The 15,027-nt window shown below is 50.8% G+C and overlaps 1 protein-coding gene across 1 annotated transcript; it reads right to left on the minus strand.

Moving 5' to 3' along the window:
- Positions 1-210: 210 nt before the first annotated feature.
- On the minus strand, positions 211-14,628 carry EDB82DRAFT_542097 (uncharacterized protein; the record flags this gene model as incomplete). The annotated part of the gene is made up of 3 exons (XM_065609342.1): positions 211-9,502; positions 9,563-14,246; positions 14,305-14,628. 3 exons carry the CDS (start codon positions 14,626-14,628, stop codon positions 342-344), a joined length of 14,169 nt encoding a protein of 4,722 aa, XP_065463565.1. The 3' UTR covers positions 211-341.
- Between the last annotated feature and the right edge of the window lie 399 nt (positions 14,629-15,027).

Here is a 15,027-nt window from a genome sequence, read left to right on the forward strand (position 1 = left end):
CGTACCGCAAACTTCCAGCTAGAATCCTACATCGAAGTAATCTTAGACATTTTGAACAAGGCGTAGATGAAGTGTAAGAGTACCTGATGAGTAGAACTTATACATAGACAAGTGTACATGCAACAAGAAGAGCCTTGCTCAGAAGCCGAATGAGTTTATTAGGCGTCGCATTGAACTTCATAATGAGGTATGGTGAGAAACAAAAAACCTCAATTGTTGTAAATATGTATAACTTAATTAAATAATTCCAATTCTAACTCGCATAGTTTTTATCTCTGCTTACTTAAAGCATAGTCCACAAGAAAATGTAAGAAAAAATACAAGAATATGAAAGAATCTATCTAATCCAACTCCTTCACTACTTCCTCCAGTCTATCGCCAAAGCATCGCACCAAATTCTCAATCATGCCGTGATCTCCACCCCAAATCGCCTCATCCGCACTGAGAGTAATCTTGATATCCTCGCTCTGGCTTACAATAACATTGAAGAATAGCCTGTGCGCGCACAAATGGCTCGTGTCGAGCTGATCGACTACAGACACAATTGATGAAGGCTCCGTAGTTGTGAAATAGCTTGACGCTAGAGGCTCTGGAAGTCTGTATCGTTGCAAAGCTCCACCATCGTTGGCATTGAATTCGGTGGTACCGGTACGGTGAATGATGTTAAGGTACGAGTTGAACCTGGGACTGATCTTGGATAGACCATCCGCTTGAGCAAAGCATGTAAGCTGTGCGAGATGATCCTGAATGAACTCAAGTTGACTCTCCAATGATGCGGTCAAGTCTACTGACAAGGGTGTAACAGTAAGTGTTGGTACACTTGCACCCGTTAAATCGAGGGTTTGCGTTCCATCCGATGATGAGAGAGATCTTGACGCATGATTGAGACCAAAAGTGGGCTGTGTCTTCTGTGCCATGTGCTGAAGAGTCTTCGCGTAAGCGAGGATGATGGCTGTGGAAGTCTGCGATTGACTCTTTTGAGAAAGCAGGTCAATCGCTGCCTGAGAGATGTTGGCTGGGAAAGTCGCTTTGAACTGTGAACCCAAAGGCGATGGTGTAGTATCAGAAGCGCCGAAGATGGTCTCTTCGGCGCGCGACAAGTACTGCTTCCAATAGGTGCTCTCGGCATCAGGACTTCTGATGTCTTTCATCTGCTGAACAGTGTTCTGCAGTGATGGCCGAGATGCCTTAATCCTGCCCGACGCCAAAAGCTGATTCAAGTCCTTCTCTATCATTTTGATACTCCATCCGTCGTATAGCGCATGGTGCAGTCTTACCACAATTGCGTTGCCATCAGAAGCTTCCAAGAATGACAACCGAGCTGCAGGGCTCTTCATGTCAGACACCCTGATATTTTCCTCGGCAACATGATTATTGATCAAGGCCTCGATCGTCTTCGATGACTCCCGAATGATAGCGAAGCTCTTCTGCGGTGACCACTTCTCATCGAGAGTCACCTGGAAGAGAGCTCCGGCATTCTCACTGCACACAAAGGTAGTTCGAAGAACATCGTGAGTGCGGACAAGTTCAGTCCAGGAATTGGACACCTTGTCCTTGGTGAAAGAGTCGTCGACTCGGTACACCCACGGTGGCTGGAAGAACCTCTTGCCATTGTGTACCCACTGCTCCAAATGCGATCGCTGGCCAGGCAAAGCTGGTAGAACAGACTTGATCAGGCTCTCTGATGTACCGAGAGCCTTGGTCATCGGCGCCTTGAGTCCCTCATCCACTGTTGATAACCTTACCTCCCTCTTAACCGACGCCTTTCCACTTGAAGATGAACGTGTGGTAATATCCCGAACACTGGCACCCTTCATAATCTCAAACACACTCACACTCAATCCAACCTGATCCTTCAAAAGCTTTGACAACCGAATAGCCAAGATTGAATCGAGACCAACACTGATCAATTTGGTGTCATAACCAATCTTCTTACCTCCACGCCTAGTACCAATAACCTTTTCAACGACCTTAAGGACTGCATCTGCTGTTGGGGTCAAACCGTTCAAGTCCGCAAACTCGACTGTATCGGCGTTTGGCTTTGCGGACACGGCCTTGGGTACCACGCGAAGGTGCTTGGTGTCAATAGCGGGCGAGTCCGATCCTTGCAGCACATACTTTAGAGAAGCGGACAATTGTTCACCAATACTATTGACCTCCGTCGCCGACATTTTCGCTCTCAATTTGCCGTTCAGCTTGTTGTCCTTGATATGAAAGCTGACAATGAAAGGATAGTCATCATAGGCTGGACCAGCCGAGTCTGCAGAGTCGGTCTCTGCTGGCTTGAACAGTCGCGATGACTCGTCAGCAGTACCGGCGGAACCGATCATACCATCAAACACGAAAAGGCTCTGGAAGAGACCAGCTGAAGTCTGTCCCTGTTGGTTTGATCGCCACTGCGTCTGGACCTTTCTCAATGATACCATTGAGTTGGTGCCGCGCGCAGAGTCGATCTGCTTTTGCACAAGACTCAAAGCCTGAGACACAGTGATAGCATCGCCCGTAGCTCCAAACTTGACTCTCATAGGAAGAGTGTTGATTGTGGGGCCGACAATGGCGACATCATCGTCCGCATCAGTGGACACAACCTCACCGTAAACCACATCGGCTTGGTGGTAAAGCGACTCGCAGAGGACCTTGACCCATGCCAATTGGAGTGCCGCCTTGATGGTGACACCGAGCTGTTTGCACATGGAATGAAGAAGCGAAAGGTCCTGCTCGTCTAGAGAGAAACGGAAAGCAGACGATGCCTTGAGCTCGTTGGTGGGGAAGTCGAGTGGTGTGTAGGTGTAATCTCGGACAGCATCAGTCCAAAATGCAACTGATGACTTCTGAGAAGAAGCAACAGTCTTTGCAAAAGGACGGAACAAACGCTTCGACGAGCTTTGCGTTTGAACACTCTCGCCCTTGAGGCGTCTGAGATAGGTCTCCTCCAAGATGTGCCAGACTGCGTGGATGGAGGTGGCGTCGTAGAGGGCATGGTGGATTCGCAGATGAACCCTACCACGGGGCGATGACTTGACTTCCCAACTAGCAAGATCACTCTGGTCAGTTGGAGAAACGATACCGACCCATGGCGATTCATCGTCTTCGGTTAACATGAACCGAGTTCGGAGAATCTCGCAGGCCATTACCGTGTCTTTGACGGCAGCGAAGAAATGGTCGAGGTCGGGAGTGTCGCCTTGAAGAGCAGAGTCGGACAGTTGAATGGCATGAACATAGGTGTATGCATTGCCACCCGTGGCCAGCGATGCGCTGAGCATGCCTTCTTGGAGGGGTGTCGCGATGAACATCAAGTCCTTGGCTAGACGAGCGAGGGTCCTGTCGTAAACATCTCCGTCGCTCAATGTGTTGATGTCTGGCTTCGCGACCGATGCTTGAGCGTTATGAGCAGTAGTTGAAGCCTGCTTAGCCCTAGCATCTCGTAGAAGTTCTGCGACTCCCTTGATAGTACGAGCCTTGATGACACCATGCGATGACAACCTGGTCTTGTTAGACTTGTTGATCTGCTTCACGAAGGGAAGGACTGTGATGGAGTCGAGGCCGAGTTGGTACAAAGAAGTCGACTCTGGTTTAGAGGATACTTCAGAGATGTTGAGACGGAGGAGGCGACTGATCGTCTCTCGTACATTGGCCAACGCTCTCTGGTAATCCGCATCAGTCATGTTCAGTTCGGGACTGTCACTACCAGCGCCCTTGTTGTTGATTGACGAAGGAGCCTTCACTGGAGGCAGCATGGGTACAATATCCGAGATCTTGACATCACTATTCACACAGCTGTATAGAACCTTCTCAAATATCCGGCCGACATCGCCCAATTGCTTCTCGTTCAAAGCACCAGCGGAAGAAAGGGTAAGCTCTATCTTTCCGTCGGTATGAATGTCGACATCAATTGCAAGAGCCATGTCGCTGCTGCTGGAAGTCGGCAAGGCAGTCATGTGTCCTGACTTCGGCTCCTCTTCATCGCAGGCGGGAATGACGTTGATGCTGAGAAGACTGTCGAACAACTTGTCTTCACATCCAGACCAGCGCTGGACCTTGTCGACACTGACGAGTGGCATGGTGCCTTGGCAGACATCGAGGTGACCTTTGTGAACTCTCTGTGCAAGCTGGGGAAGAGTCTCGTCCTGGCCGTGGAGAGTGAGGGTTCGGATCAATGTGTTGAGGCATGGCGCGACGAGAGTATCAACGCCATCGGCGACGTGGTCGAGTAGTGGTCGAAGAGACATGACAAATCCATAGATGACGGATGGCTGTTGAGTGAGATGAGCAAGACAGAGGCTGGTTGCCAATTGGAACGCGGAAGAAGTTGAGATTGCTGCGTCGGATCCCGACTTGAGCTTGGCATTAAGCTCAGAAGTTGTGTAACCCAGGCAGATTGTCGAGCGAGCCATTGAACCGCTCGTGTTATTGTCGTCCATAGATCCAACACGACATGGTTGAACATTGCTCAATTCTGCTTGCCAAGAGCGCTTTGTGGTTTCCAATTGATCGCCCGTCAAGCTGCAGTGACGGGAAATGTTTGAGAGGGTATTCATGGTATAGAATGAAGTGGAGTATGCAAAGCTTGGATCATTGTAGGCTTGCTCGAGTTTGTGTTTGAGGGAGTCGATAGCAACACCATCGAAAAGTGCGTGGTGGATCTTGAGAGAGACAGTCGCTCCATCGGGGCTCTCCATAACGAGCAATCTGACCGGAGGCTGCACGTGCATCTGAGCTACAATATCGGTAGGTTGAGTGTCCTGTAGAGGCGAGATAGGCGGGGATCGAAGAACGACTTGGAAGATCTGACCGTCCTCATCTCGCTGGATGAAGCACGTCCTCAACATGGCTTCCGAAGTGAGAACTTGCTCCGCCGCCGCTTTCCACCTGGCTATATCGGTGTCGGGATGAAGACGGTAATTGAACTGGGCAACATAGGGTACATCATGTGCATCTGAAACTCCATCATAAGCGCTGAGCCACACCAAAGAGCGAGCGATGAGCGCGGATTGGAGAGGAAGGCAGGGCAGTACAACCTCGATGTTGTTGGTATCGAGGCCCTCCGGAAGTAGCCCAAGGTCTCCCACAGTTAGAGTCTTGAAGCTGTGCAGCATCTCATGTTGATCGTCTGTAGACGTGGGTGTCGCAATCGGAGTACTGTCTGTTGACGCGGCGTGATCGGCGAGTCTGGCAACATCCCTAACCGTGCACGAAGTTGTGAGGATATGTGTCATCTTCAATTGAGAAAAGCCTCGTTTTCGCAGAAGAGTCACCAAGTTCACAGCAGACAGACTGTCAATGCCAAGTCGGTGGATGCTGCTGTGTGGAGTGGCTTTTACACTGACACCCACAGATTCTTCGATGGCAGTGACGACGAGTGACTCTTCTGGACTGAGATCATCACCGGTGATCAGACTCTGTCCGATTTGATTCTCAAATTCTTCATCTCGCTGTCTAGCCAAGAAGTCGCTTGCCAATCGCCCCAAGAGCTTGGTGTCAACTTTGCCAGACGCAGCCAGGTAGGGAATCTTGGTAACCCAAACCATAGTGGGAACCATGAACGCTGGGAGTTTGGCCTGGCACTCTTGCTCAATTGTCTCCAATAGCGAGGCTCCCTCGAGGTCATAATCGTACAAGAGCCCAACTTCTTGGTTACTTCCCTTCTTGGCGACAAAGCCTAAAAGCTGTTGCTGCTGAGTTGAGCCATCGCCAGTAGAAGCGACCGCGGCAGCAAAGTCCAAGTCACCTGCGTCGCCAGCAACTTGCTTGAAGAAACCGACAACCTCATCCAGTTCAAGTCGCTGACCACGGATCTTGGTTTGTTGATCAGCTCTTCCCAAAAACTCAAGCGATCCATCGTTCATCATGCGCATCATGTCACCCGTCCTGTAGACTCTCTTGGTGCTTCCCAGGATGGAAACGATCTGGAAGCTCTTGGCGTCTTCCACAGGACGGTTGAGGTAGCCCGTTGCGACTTGGGGACCGGCGATACATAGTTCACCTGGCTGGCCTCTTATCGCAACGATAAGGTCATCGGAAGAAGAGCTAGGACAAAGAAGGAAAGCCTCCAGGCCTTGGAGCGGAAGACCAAGGTTGCGCGCGTTGGAGTTGTGATTGACTGGATGACCAAGACATCCGATGGTGACCTCTGTTGGGCCGTAAAAGTTGAAGAGCACAGCTCTGTCATCGCCTGCCCCTGTGTCTTGCGCCCATGTGTTGAGAAGCTCGTTAGATGCCTTCTCACCACCTGTAGTGACGACTCGTACCGAGGGTACATCCTCAGGTCTCAATCGCAATTGAGTCAAGACTGAAGGAACAGATCCAAAATGGGTTATGTTCAACTCATTGATGAGCTCCTTCAGGTTCGCCATCATTGATGTGCGGTCTTTGCCAATGACGACTCGGTGGCCGAGATGCCATGGCACGAAGAGCTGTGTCAGATGAGGATCGAAGGCTCGTGACGTGAGGTTGAGGTACTTTCCAACACTACCTAGCTTCGCTGTTACTGGAGAATGTTCAATAAGGCGATTGCTGAAGGCAGAGATAAAGTGACAGAGGTTGCTGTTCGAGACTCGAACACCCTTGGGACGACCTGTTGAGCCGGATGTGTAGAGTAGGTAACCTCCATCGCCAGCCTGGAAGCGGTGCTCAGATACAGGCCAAGAGAGTATCTCATCGATGTCGCCCTGTCCATCCGGGAGTTTGAGAACCGGGGCATCATCACTAGCGTCAAGGTCAATGTCGCCGACAAGCTCCTCCGTGGTAATGACCAGTTTGGCACCCGCGTCGCGAATGAGAAGCTGCTTCCTAGCAGAAGGCAGATCTTCGTCGACAGGAAGATAGATGAAACCAGCGCGGAAGATGGCCAGAGTAACTGCCAGCGACTTGATGTCTCTGCCCAAGCACATGGCCACTGGATCATCAGGCTGGATATTGGCTTCATGTTGCGCGAGCTTCGTAACGATGGCATTCGTGAGCTGATCCAGCTGGGCATATGTAGCAGTTTTGGTGACAATCTCTTCGTCCTCATCGGAGGACTGGAAGATGACTTCCTCAGCTGCGATCCAATCGGGGTGCTGAGAAGCGTGTAAAGCGACACTGTCGGTCGGGTTTGATGAGGTGTTGTCGATTGTGGAAATAGTGCCACTGGTGGACAGAAGACGTCCTCCCATTCTGTTCTGTAGCTGCGACAGCGGGACCTGTGAAGCTTCAATCATTGCCCGCGCTTGCTCCAGAACTTGATCCAGCATGAGTTCAAGTTGCAATTGAGAGATGCGGCGTCCATTGCCGGTGAGTTCAATTGACTTGTCGCCTTCGAACACGTTCAAGGCAAGAGGATGCTCAACATTGAGTGAAAGCGCCTGTCCCACTTCCTTGAACATGTGCCTAGCAGAGTCACTGTCATTGTTATCAGATGCGGGGTGGTACACGAAAAGACCTGGAAAGGGAGCATTGCCACTACCACTTCCCCGATTGAGCATCTTCTTCACATCAACAGGATGAAGATTGTGTGTTGTCTTGAACAACTCCCCTGACTCGCGGGTCATGTCCTTCCACAACTCCTCAGCCGAAGACGCGTTTGAGCGAACAATGAGAGGCAAAGTAGCAATGGCAGGACCAACCACATTCTCGAGATCGGGATGCAAAGCTCTTTGGGAAACGGTGTGGCCGAGGATGACAGAGTCCAGTTCGAGGTACGAGGCCAAAACGCAACCAAAGGCTGATTGAAGCAAGGTTGGAAGAGACACACCCAAATTAGAGTCCAATAGAGAAGTCGGAACATCTTGTTTGGCAAGGAGGATCTTCTGAGTCTGCTTCTGTCGAGACTGCGTCAGGTCTGGGAGAGGAGCGTTTAGCATGCCTCCAGAAACCGTCTTGCTCAGGTCTTCCAGACGACGGTTCCAAAGTGTCGTCGCTTTATCTCTCTTCACAGGAGTAGGTAATAAGCCCAAGTTAAGGCCTCTGTCGAATTGCGCAACCTTGCCTAGATCTTCCAAAGGTTCCATATTGTAGAATTTGGACACGGCCTCGAGGAACATGTCTGATGCGACAGCGTCGTAGAGGGCGTGATGCATACTGAGCATCATCTTGTTCGACTCTTTAGCAAAGGTAACAGCCCAAGGCGGCTCGATGGTCGTAGTAGGAGAAAGCTCCGCCTGTAGCATCCTAGCCACGTCATTGAGAGTCTGGCTCTGCTCACTGGAGATCTGAGTCCAGCGAACTGTTGGTTTGTCTCGAATAAGTTGAAGAATCGTAGACTGAACACCCAATTCCTTCGCCCAGCTGACAGTGTTATCGCTCTTGTCGACGTCGAGTTGTGTGAGAGGAACAAAGATTGTTCGAAGAATGTCGAAGCGCTTGGCAACTGCAATCCAAGCTCTCTTCAATTGGCGGCCGTCAACTTCATCCAGGTGACTCAGGTCAAACACGCGATGAGCCCAATAAGCTTGCGGTTCGAGCATAGTCTCGACGATGAGGGACTCCTGCATTGGTGTGGCAGGTAGAATGGACGTTGTGTCGCTTGGTCGCAAATTGCCTTTGATGTTGGATGTGAGCGCTTCCTTGATGGGGGCAATCCACGAGGTCTCGGCAGGCTTCGTGTCGCTGGTCTGTGGCTGAGTAGTTTTGGGCATGCGGCTCAAAGTGATGTTGACTAATTCGCCCAGAGATTCGCAACTCATGAGATCAAGAACTCCAACTTGACATTTGAGCTCTCGTCTCAACAGCCAAGCTAACTTGGTAACCTGGAGAGAGCTCAAACCCAGGCCTGCCAAACTGTCTTCAGGTGAAAGGTTCTCAATTGCGATATTGAAGTTGGACACAATGGTCTTGAGGATGGTGAGCTGTTCCGTCGTCCACTGTTGTCGCGCCTGGGTAGGCCCTTGGCTTTGCGATCCGACAGTGTCATCTCTGCCAGCCAAGATGTTTAGGTCCGACTCTGCATAGATGGCCTGCAGCGCCTTTCGATCCACCTTGTTCGATGCGGTTCTAGGCATAGTCGTATCCAAAACGACAACATGGCCAGGAACCATGTAAGAGGGTAGCATATCCTTCGCCCTCTTAAACACCCGTGTCCTGATCTTCGCAGTGTCGACATTTGCAGCCTTGACAGACACAAACGTGACAACAACCTTGTTGTTGTTCTCGGCCGGCGCTCCTGGTCGCTGGAGGTACAGAGTCTCGACATGCTCAATTGCCGCATCATCATCCTTCAGACTCGCGCATGCAGCGCTGATCTCACTCAACTCGATACGAATGCCAGTGATCTTGACAAGATCATCGTTGCGACCGAGGAACTCGAAGCCATGGTCATTCAAACGGACGAGATCACCAGTCAGATAAATGCGCTCATCGATACCAGGTCCACCCTGGATGAAAGCCTTTGTCGTCTTGGCTTCGTTAGCAAGATATCCCTTGCCGACCTGCGCGCCACCCAAAGCCAATTCACCGACGCCGTAACGTGGGACAAGTTCCCATCGGTTAGTGCCCTCCGCTGTACCGACCTCGCGCATAACGTAGGCTGTGCATGGGTTCAGAGGGAAACCCACATTAGCAGCTTTGGCATCGTCGCGACTCTTACCATAGAAGCGCCTCATGGTAGAAACGACAGCGTTCTCAGCTGGACCGTAGGTGTTATAAGCGCGGGTGGTGATATCCGGAGCAGCCCAGGCTTCAGCGACATCTTCAGTGAGCTTCTCGCCGATAAACGTGACATACTGCAAGGTAGAACCTTTCAGCTCATTCACAGCGATGCTAGCACCGAAGGAGGGCGTGAGATGGGCATGCGTTGGCTGAGACTTCCAGATAAACTCTGTGAATGTACCAAGAACGAGCTCTCTGGTGCCGCTAATGACTGTACCGGCCAAGCCCCAAGTGAAGAACAGATCTTGAACAAAGACATCGAAGCTATAGGCTGAGAGTTGAAGCGTGCGAACTTGTTCCCTGTCATCGTGCTCGACCTGTACTTGAAGATCGCGCATGGCTTGAGCAGCGGCGCTGTGCTGGATCATGACTCCTTTGGGTTCTCCGGTCGTTCCAGATGTCCAGAGCAGATAAGCTAGATCTTTACCACTGACCTTGGACGATAAGGTGCTGGCACGTGGTCTGGCTCGAACAGAGGTCTTGCAATCGGTGTACTTGTCCACCAAAATGATCTCAACATCCTTCAAAGTCCCATGCTCAAGACATGGCTCGACTAATGGCAATGACTCGGTGTTTGTCAACAACACCCTACTCTGTGCTCTGGCGATGAGAGATGTGCGTCGCTGAACAGGAGATGTAGTGTCAATAGGACACCATGCGGATCCAGCCTTGATAATGGCCAGGATTGAGACGTAGAGTTCAACACTGCGTTCCATGCAAATGGGGATGATGTCGATGTCTTGCTCGCGAAGGATGTTGGCCAGACCATTGGCTCGACCGTCAAGCTCAGCGTAGGTCAGCTCTACAGGAGGAGCATCCAGAGAAGAGTAGAAGCTCAATGCCAGGAGATCGGGTGTAGTCGCGGCTTGGTCCTCGAACTGAGCATGCAAAACTTGAGTCCTCTCATAAGCCTCACGTAGGTCTGCGGGCATCGCCTCCACATCGTGCTGAGCAGGAATTGTTCCCTCGGCGGACAGCAAGGCTCGATTCATGCGTGCTGGTAGCGTCTGCACTAGATCGTCCGGCACAGACTGGAGTAAAACTTCAGTAAGAGCCGCGAACTGCTTCACAATGCACGAGGCAGAAAGCTCAGAGAAGGTCTCGTCGCGATAAGTCACCTTGAAGAAAACGTCGTCGAACCGTCCGTTACGATCCGGAGAGTTGGGGTTCGTGGGAAAGACTTCTGCAAACATGGAAAAGTCGTAACGTATAGCAGGGTTCGAGATCTCTGTCCACAGAGCGGTACCGTCGCCGCCATCTTCGGGAGATGGGTAAGCTTGCAGGGCAAGAGCGGTGTTGTAGGGAAGAGTCTTGAAGACACCGAAGGAAGTGTGTCTGTGACTCTGTGCAAATCGAGAGTGGCTCATCAAGTTGTCAATGAGCTGTCGCACCGACTGTGACTCTGGAAGTGCGACGCGACAAGGAACGACGGAGAAGGTCGGCGCATGGATCAATTCGTCGTGACCGGAGAGAACACTACCGAAGGTCACATCATCGGTGTCCGCCTCGGAGAGGATGTGTAAGAGCATAGCCCATGATGCTTGAAGTATTGTAAGTGGCGAGGCTCCCAGTACTCGACTCTTGGACTCGAGTACATCCCAGGGAATTTTACTTGAGTGCTGAACCATGGCATGTTGACGAGCGCCAGCCGCTGGTGGCTTGACGTTGTTGCCACTGATGGCCCCAAGAGGTTCAGTCTCCCAACCCTCGAGAGCCTTCTGCCAGAGCTGATCCGTGTCAGTGCTGACATTTGAGGCCCAATTGAGGACAGCCTCGTAGATGCCTTGCCGAGGAAGAGGTTCAAGGCCAGCATACTGTCGGGTGATATCGCTCATCAGCACCTCGAGTGAGGGTCCGTCACAAATGCAGTGTGCCGCGCTGATCACCAAAAGGCCACCGCTGTCGGAGTCTCTCGACTCAATGATCTGGATGTGATACAGCGTGTGACTCTCAAGGTTGAGCTTCTTCTCGGCCAGTCCAATCCATGTTTGCTCATCAGAGGCATTGCCAGCTCCCTTGTGCAAGACTACACTGGATTCTCCCACCAAATTCTTCCAAGCGCTACCAGTCAAAACGGCCTGTACGAATGGGGACAGACTATCATCGCAGGGAAGTAATGCGGAGCGATAGATGGCTTGTCGGGAAAGTACAGCGTCAACAGCATCCTTCAGAGCAGAAGCAGAGACGTCAGACTTGAGTCGCAAGACAGTATGACTGATGTAGTTGCGCTTATCCATAGCAAAGCTGATAGCCAATTGGCTCTGGGTACTAGTAGCAGGGAGGATCATCTCAATGTCAGACTCATCCAAGCCGAGCTTGTCAACAGCCTCAGGCAGATGCTTCGCAGTAAACTCTTCAAGCCTAGCCTTAGTTGCGGATTCCTTGGTACTTGAAGTAGCGGATACATTCAGGTCCTGTGCGCTGGGGAAGAAGGCTGAACGGATAGTGGCGTTTGGGTCAAGAAGGGTAGCCAGTGATGGTTGGAGTCTAGCGCGAGATGAATGGCTAGAGGGACGTTCAGAGACTGGCCATCGCATTCTGATATCTCGCAAAACGCGCATTGCACGAAGACTGTCGATGCCTGCATCTGCTAGAACTGTGGCAGGTGTGATGACAGGAGCAATCATAGAGCCATCACTAAGAACGGCACTGACGGTAGAAATGAGTTCTTCCTCCAGCTTGGCATCCTCGGGATCCTCCAAAGACTCGAGAGTATGTGAAGAGTCAGATAAACTAGGCTTCTTATAGTTTGTATCACCATCTTGCGCCAGCACATCATTGACGATTCTCAAAGCCGCCTTGCGATCCGCCTTTCCAGATGCGGACCTCGGAAGTGCATCGACTTCCAAAATTTTGAATGGTCTCATGTAATCCGGCAAATGCAACTTCGCAGCCTCCACACACTTCTGATGAACACCCTCAAAAGTCATTCCGGTACGAGACTCAACAACGATCAGGCTGACAATCTTTTCTGAGCCAGCCTCTGCACCTTGCTTCCAGACGCAAGCCATAGTCTCTCTCACGTCGTCGACCTTACTGGCTAGTACACTTTCAATCTCACCAAGCTCAACTCGTCGTCCGCTGAGCTTGACTTGATCGTCCGATATTCTGCCAAGGAACTCAATGACAGGTGAGCCATTGGGATCAAAGACTATTCTTGCCCGATCTCCAGTCTTGTAGGCTCGACCCCATTTAGGATCGTCGATAAAGGCTTGGGCAGTCTCCTCTGGGCGGTTGACGTAGCCGGCTTTGCTCACTTGGGGTCCTGTGATGACGAGTTCTCCAACTGCACCCATAGGAACAGGCTCCAGGCCTTGTGATAGTGACTGGTCGACAATGAGAGCGCCACAAGTCGCCAGAGGTGTTCCAATGACTGAACCTCGCTGGTTCTCGGGGACATGAGCTTGTGCAATGCAGTAAATAGCTGTCTCCGTCGGACCGTAGCCGTTGAAGATACCCTTAGGCACATGTGCAGTCTCATCGTTTCCCGTCGGGTTCCACTGGGCAAAATCCTGTACGAGTCTTGCATTCAGTGTCTCACCACCAACCATCAACCCCTTGATTGAGTTGGGATCCAGAAGGCTAGCGAAGCTGGGTGTGATATTCGTGATATCAGCTTCCAGAGTCGTAACAACCTTGTCAATGTTTTGAAGGGTGAGATGTCGAGGTGCACAGCAGATTGTCGATCCACTGCTCAGAGTCCAGAAAATCTCGAAAAGTGAAATGTCAAAAGTCGGTGCTGCACCTTGAAACCATCGGATTGATTTGGTTCCAACCGCTGGTAGAGGAAAGTCGTAGTGGGCGCTCAGAGAGGAGATCGTGCATGATGCGGAGAGATGGCTGACTGCAACGCCCTTGGGAAGGCCGGTTGTGCCGGACGTATAGAGAACGTAAGCGATGTCATTCACAGATGTTGACTGAGATGACAACTGTGGTGGATCGATGTCGCAGGAAGCGAGGTAGGGAGTAACATCAACAACTTCTGTCGAATCTCGCCAAGTATTCAGTTCCGAGAGAGATGAAGTAGTCAGAATAGCAATTGGTTTCAAATCTGCCATCAATGCCTCTTTTCTTTCTCTCGGTGCGTCAACAGCGATAGGGCAGAAGGCAACTCCAGCCTTCAAAGCTGCGAGGTAAGAAATGTAGAGTTCTGGGCAAGGTCCCATGAGAACAGCAACCGTCTTGAGCGGCTGAGATGATTGTCTAGTCAGTTGCACAATCCTGGCGGCCAGAGTAGTCGCAATGTTAGAGATTTGTCGATATGTGAACTGGATACGGTTGCCGCTTTCGAGATCAGTCAAGTAGTCGATTGCAGTTGTCTCAGGGCTCTCAACGGCACGCTGTTCAAACCAATGATGTAGAAAGCCGGTCTTGTCGCCATCACCACTTGATTTGATTTGATCCAACTGTGTTCCATTTTGACGAGAAAAGTCCATAGGACAGGTCTTTGGTGGGAAGTTAAGCACAGAAGGCTGTGACCATTCAGAAAGTCCAGTCTGGTTTTCTTGGCCAAGAATATCGTCGAGCATGCATCCTACTGCCTGAAGAGCGGCTTCAGGGATTATGCTCGACTGAACCGTCAGACGGATCTCGCCATCAGATTCAATGTGAAGTTGCACATCCTATGAATATCTTAGCATACATTTTCCTTGATCCCCCTAATTTGGAACTCAAGCTTACCTTTCCTTGGCCAATAGAGAATTGAGTAGTAATATCTTGGTCAGGTGGGCATTGAATAAAATCGATATTCTGATCCGAACGTGCCAAGATATATCCACCACGTTGTGAGTCCTGGATACAAAAGCTCTCTCCCTCGTCAAGAATAATGAGCCGAGAAACGAGCTTCACAAATGCTTTGATGGCAGCATCCTGAACAAGTCTTGGCTCAAATGAGCTCTTCCAGTGTAGTAGCTGATCATTTGATGATTGCAGAGGTTGCTGGTAGGTGTGCAGTGGCCGAAACTGCGTAACAGGCGGCTGTTGGATAGAGAATGCGGTATCCATGGTGTTGATCGTTCCGATTTACTACACCTAGTATCTACGAGTGACTCGAATGTCAAAGTCGTGATGTCTCACTGTGGTGTTTACGTGATCATCAGAGACAGATCAGATCAGATAACTGTCTTACCAGGCCCTTGACAAAATTACGTCGGCCGTTATCGCCCGAACCAAACCGATGACGATGTCCACCTCTATGAGCTATCGGTACACAGTATGTCATCCCAAATGGACCCCCAGAATGGAAGCTTGGCTTAGACTCCATAACAAGTGAAACATCCGATGCAAAAAAAGATTCCATAGCTCATTTCGGTGACACAGTGCAAGAAGAAACAAGAGGGTGTTGATGATCAGATAAGATTACGGTTGGTCTGGGATGCAGCCATGAATTAGTTACGTACTAAA

The sequence above is a fragment of the Fusarium venenatum genome, assembly GCF_020744135.1.
Source record: "Fusarium venenatum strain MPI-CAGE-CH-0201 chromosome Unknown EDB82scaffold_4, whole genome shotgun sequence".
Classification (NCBI taxonomy): Eukaryota; Fungi; Ascomycota; class Sordariomycetes; order Hypocreales; family Nectriaceae; genus Fusarium; species Fusarium venenatum.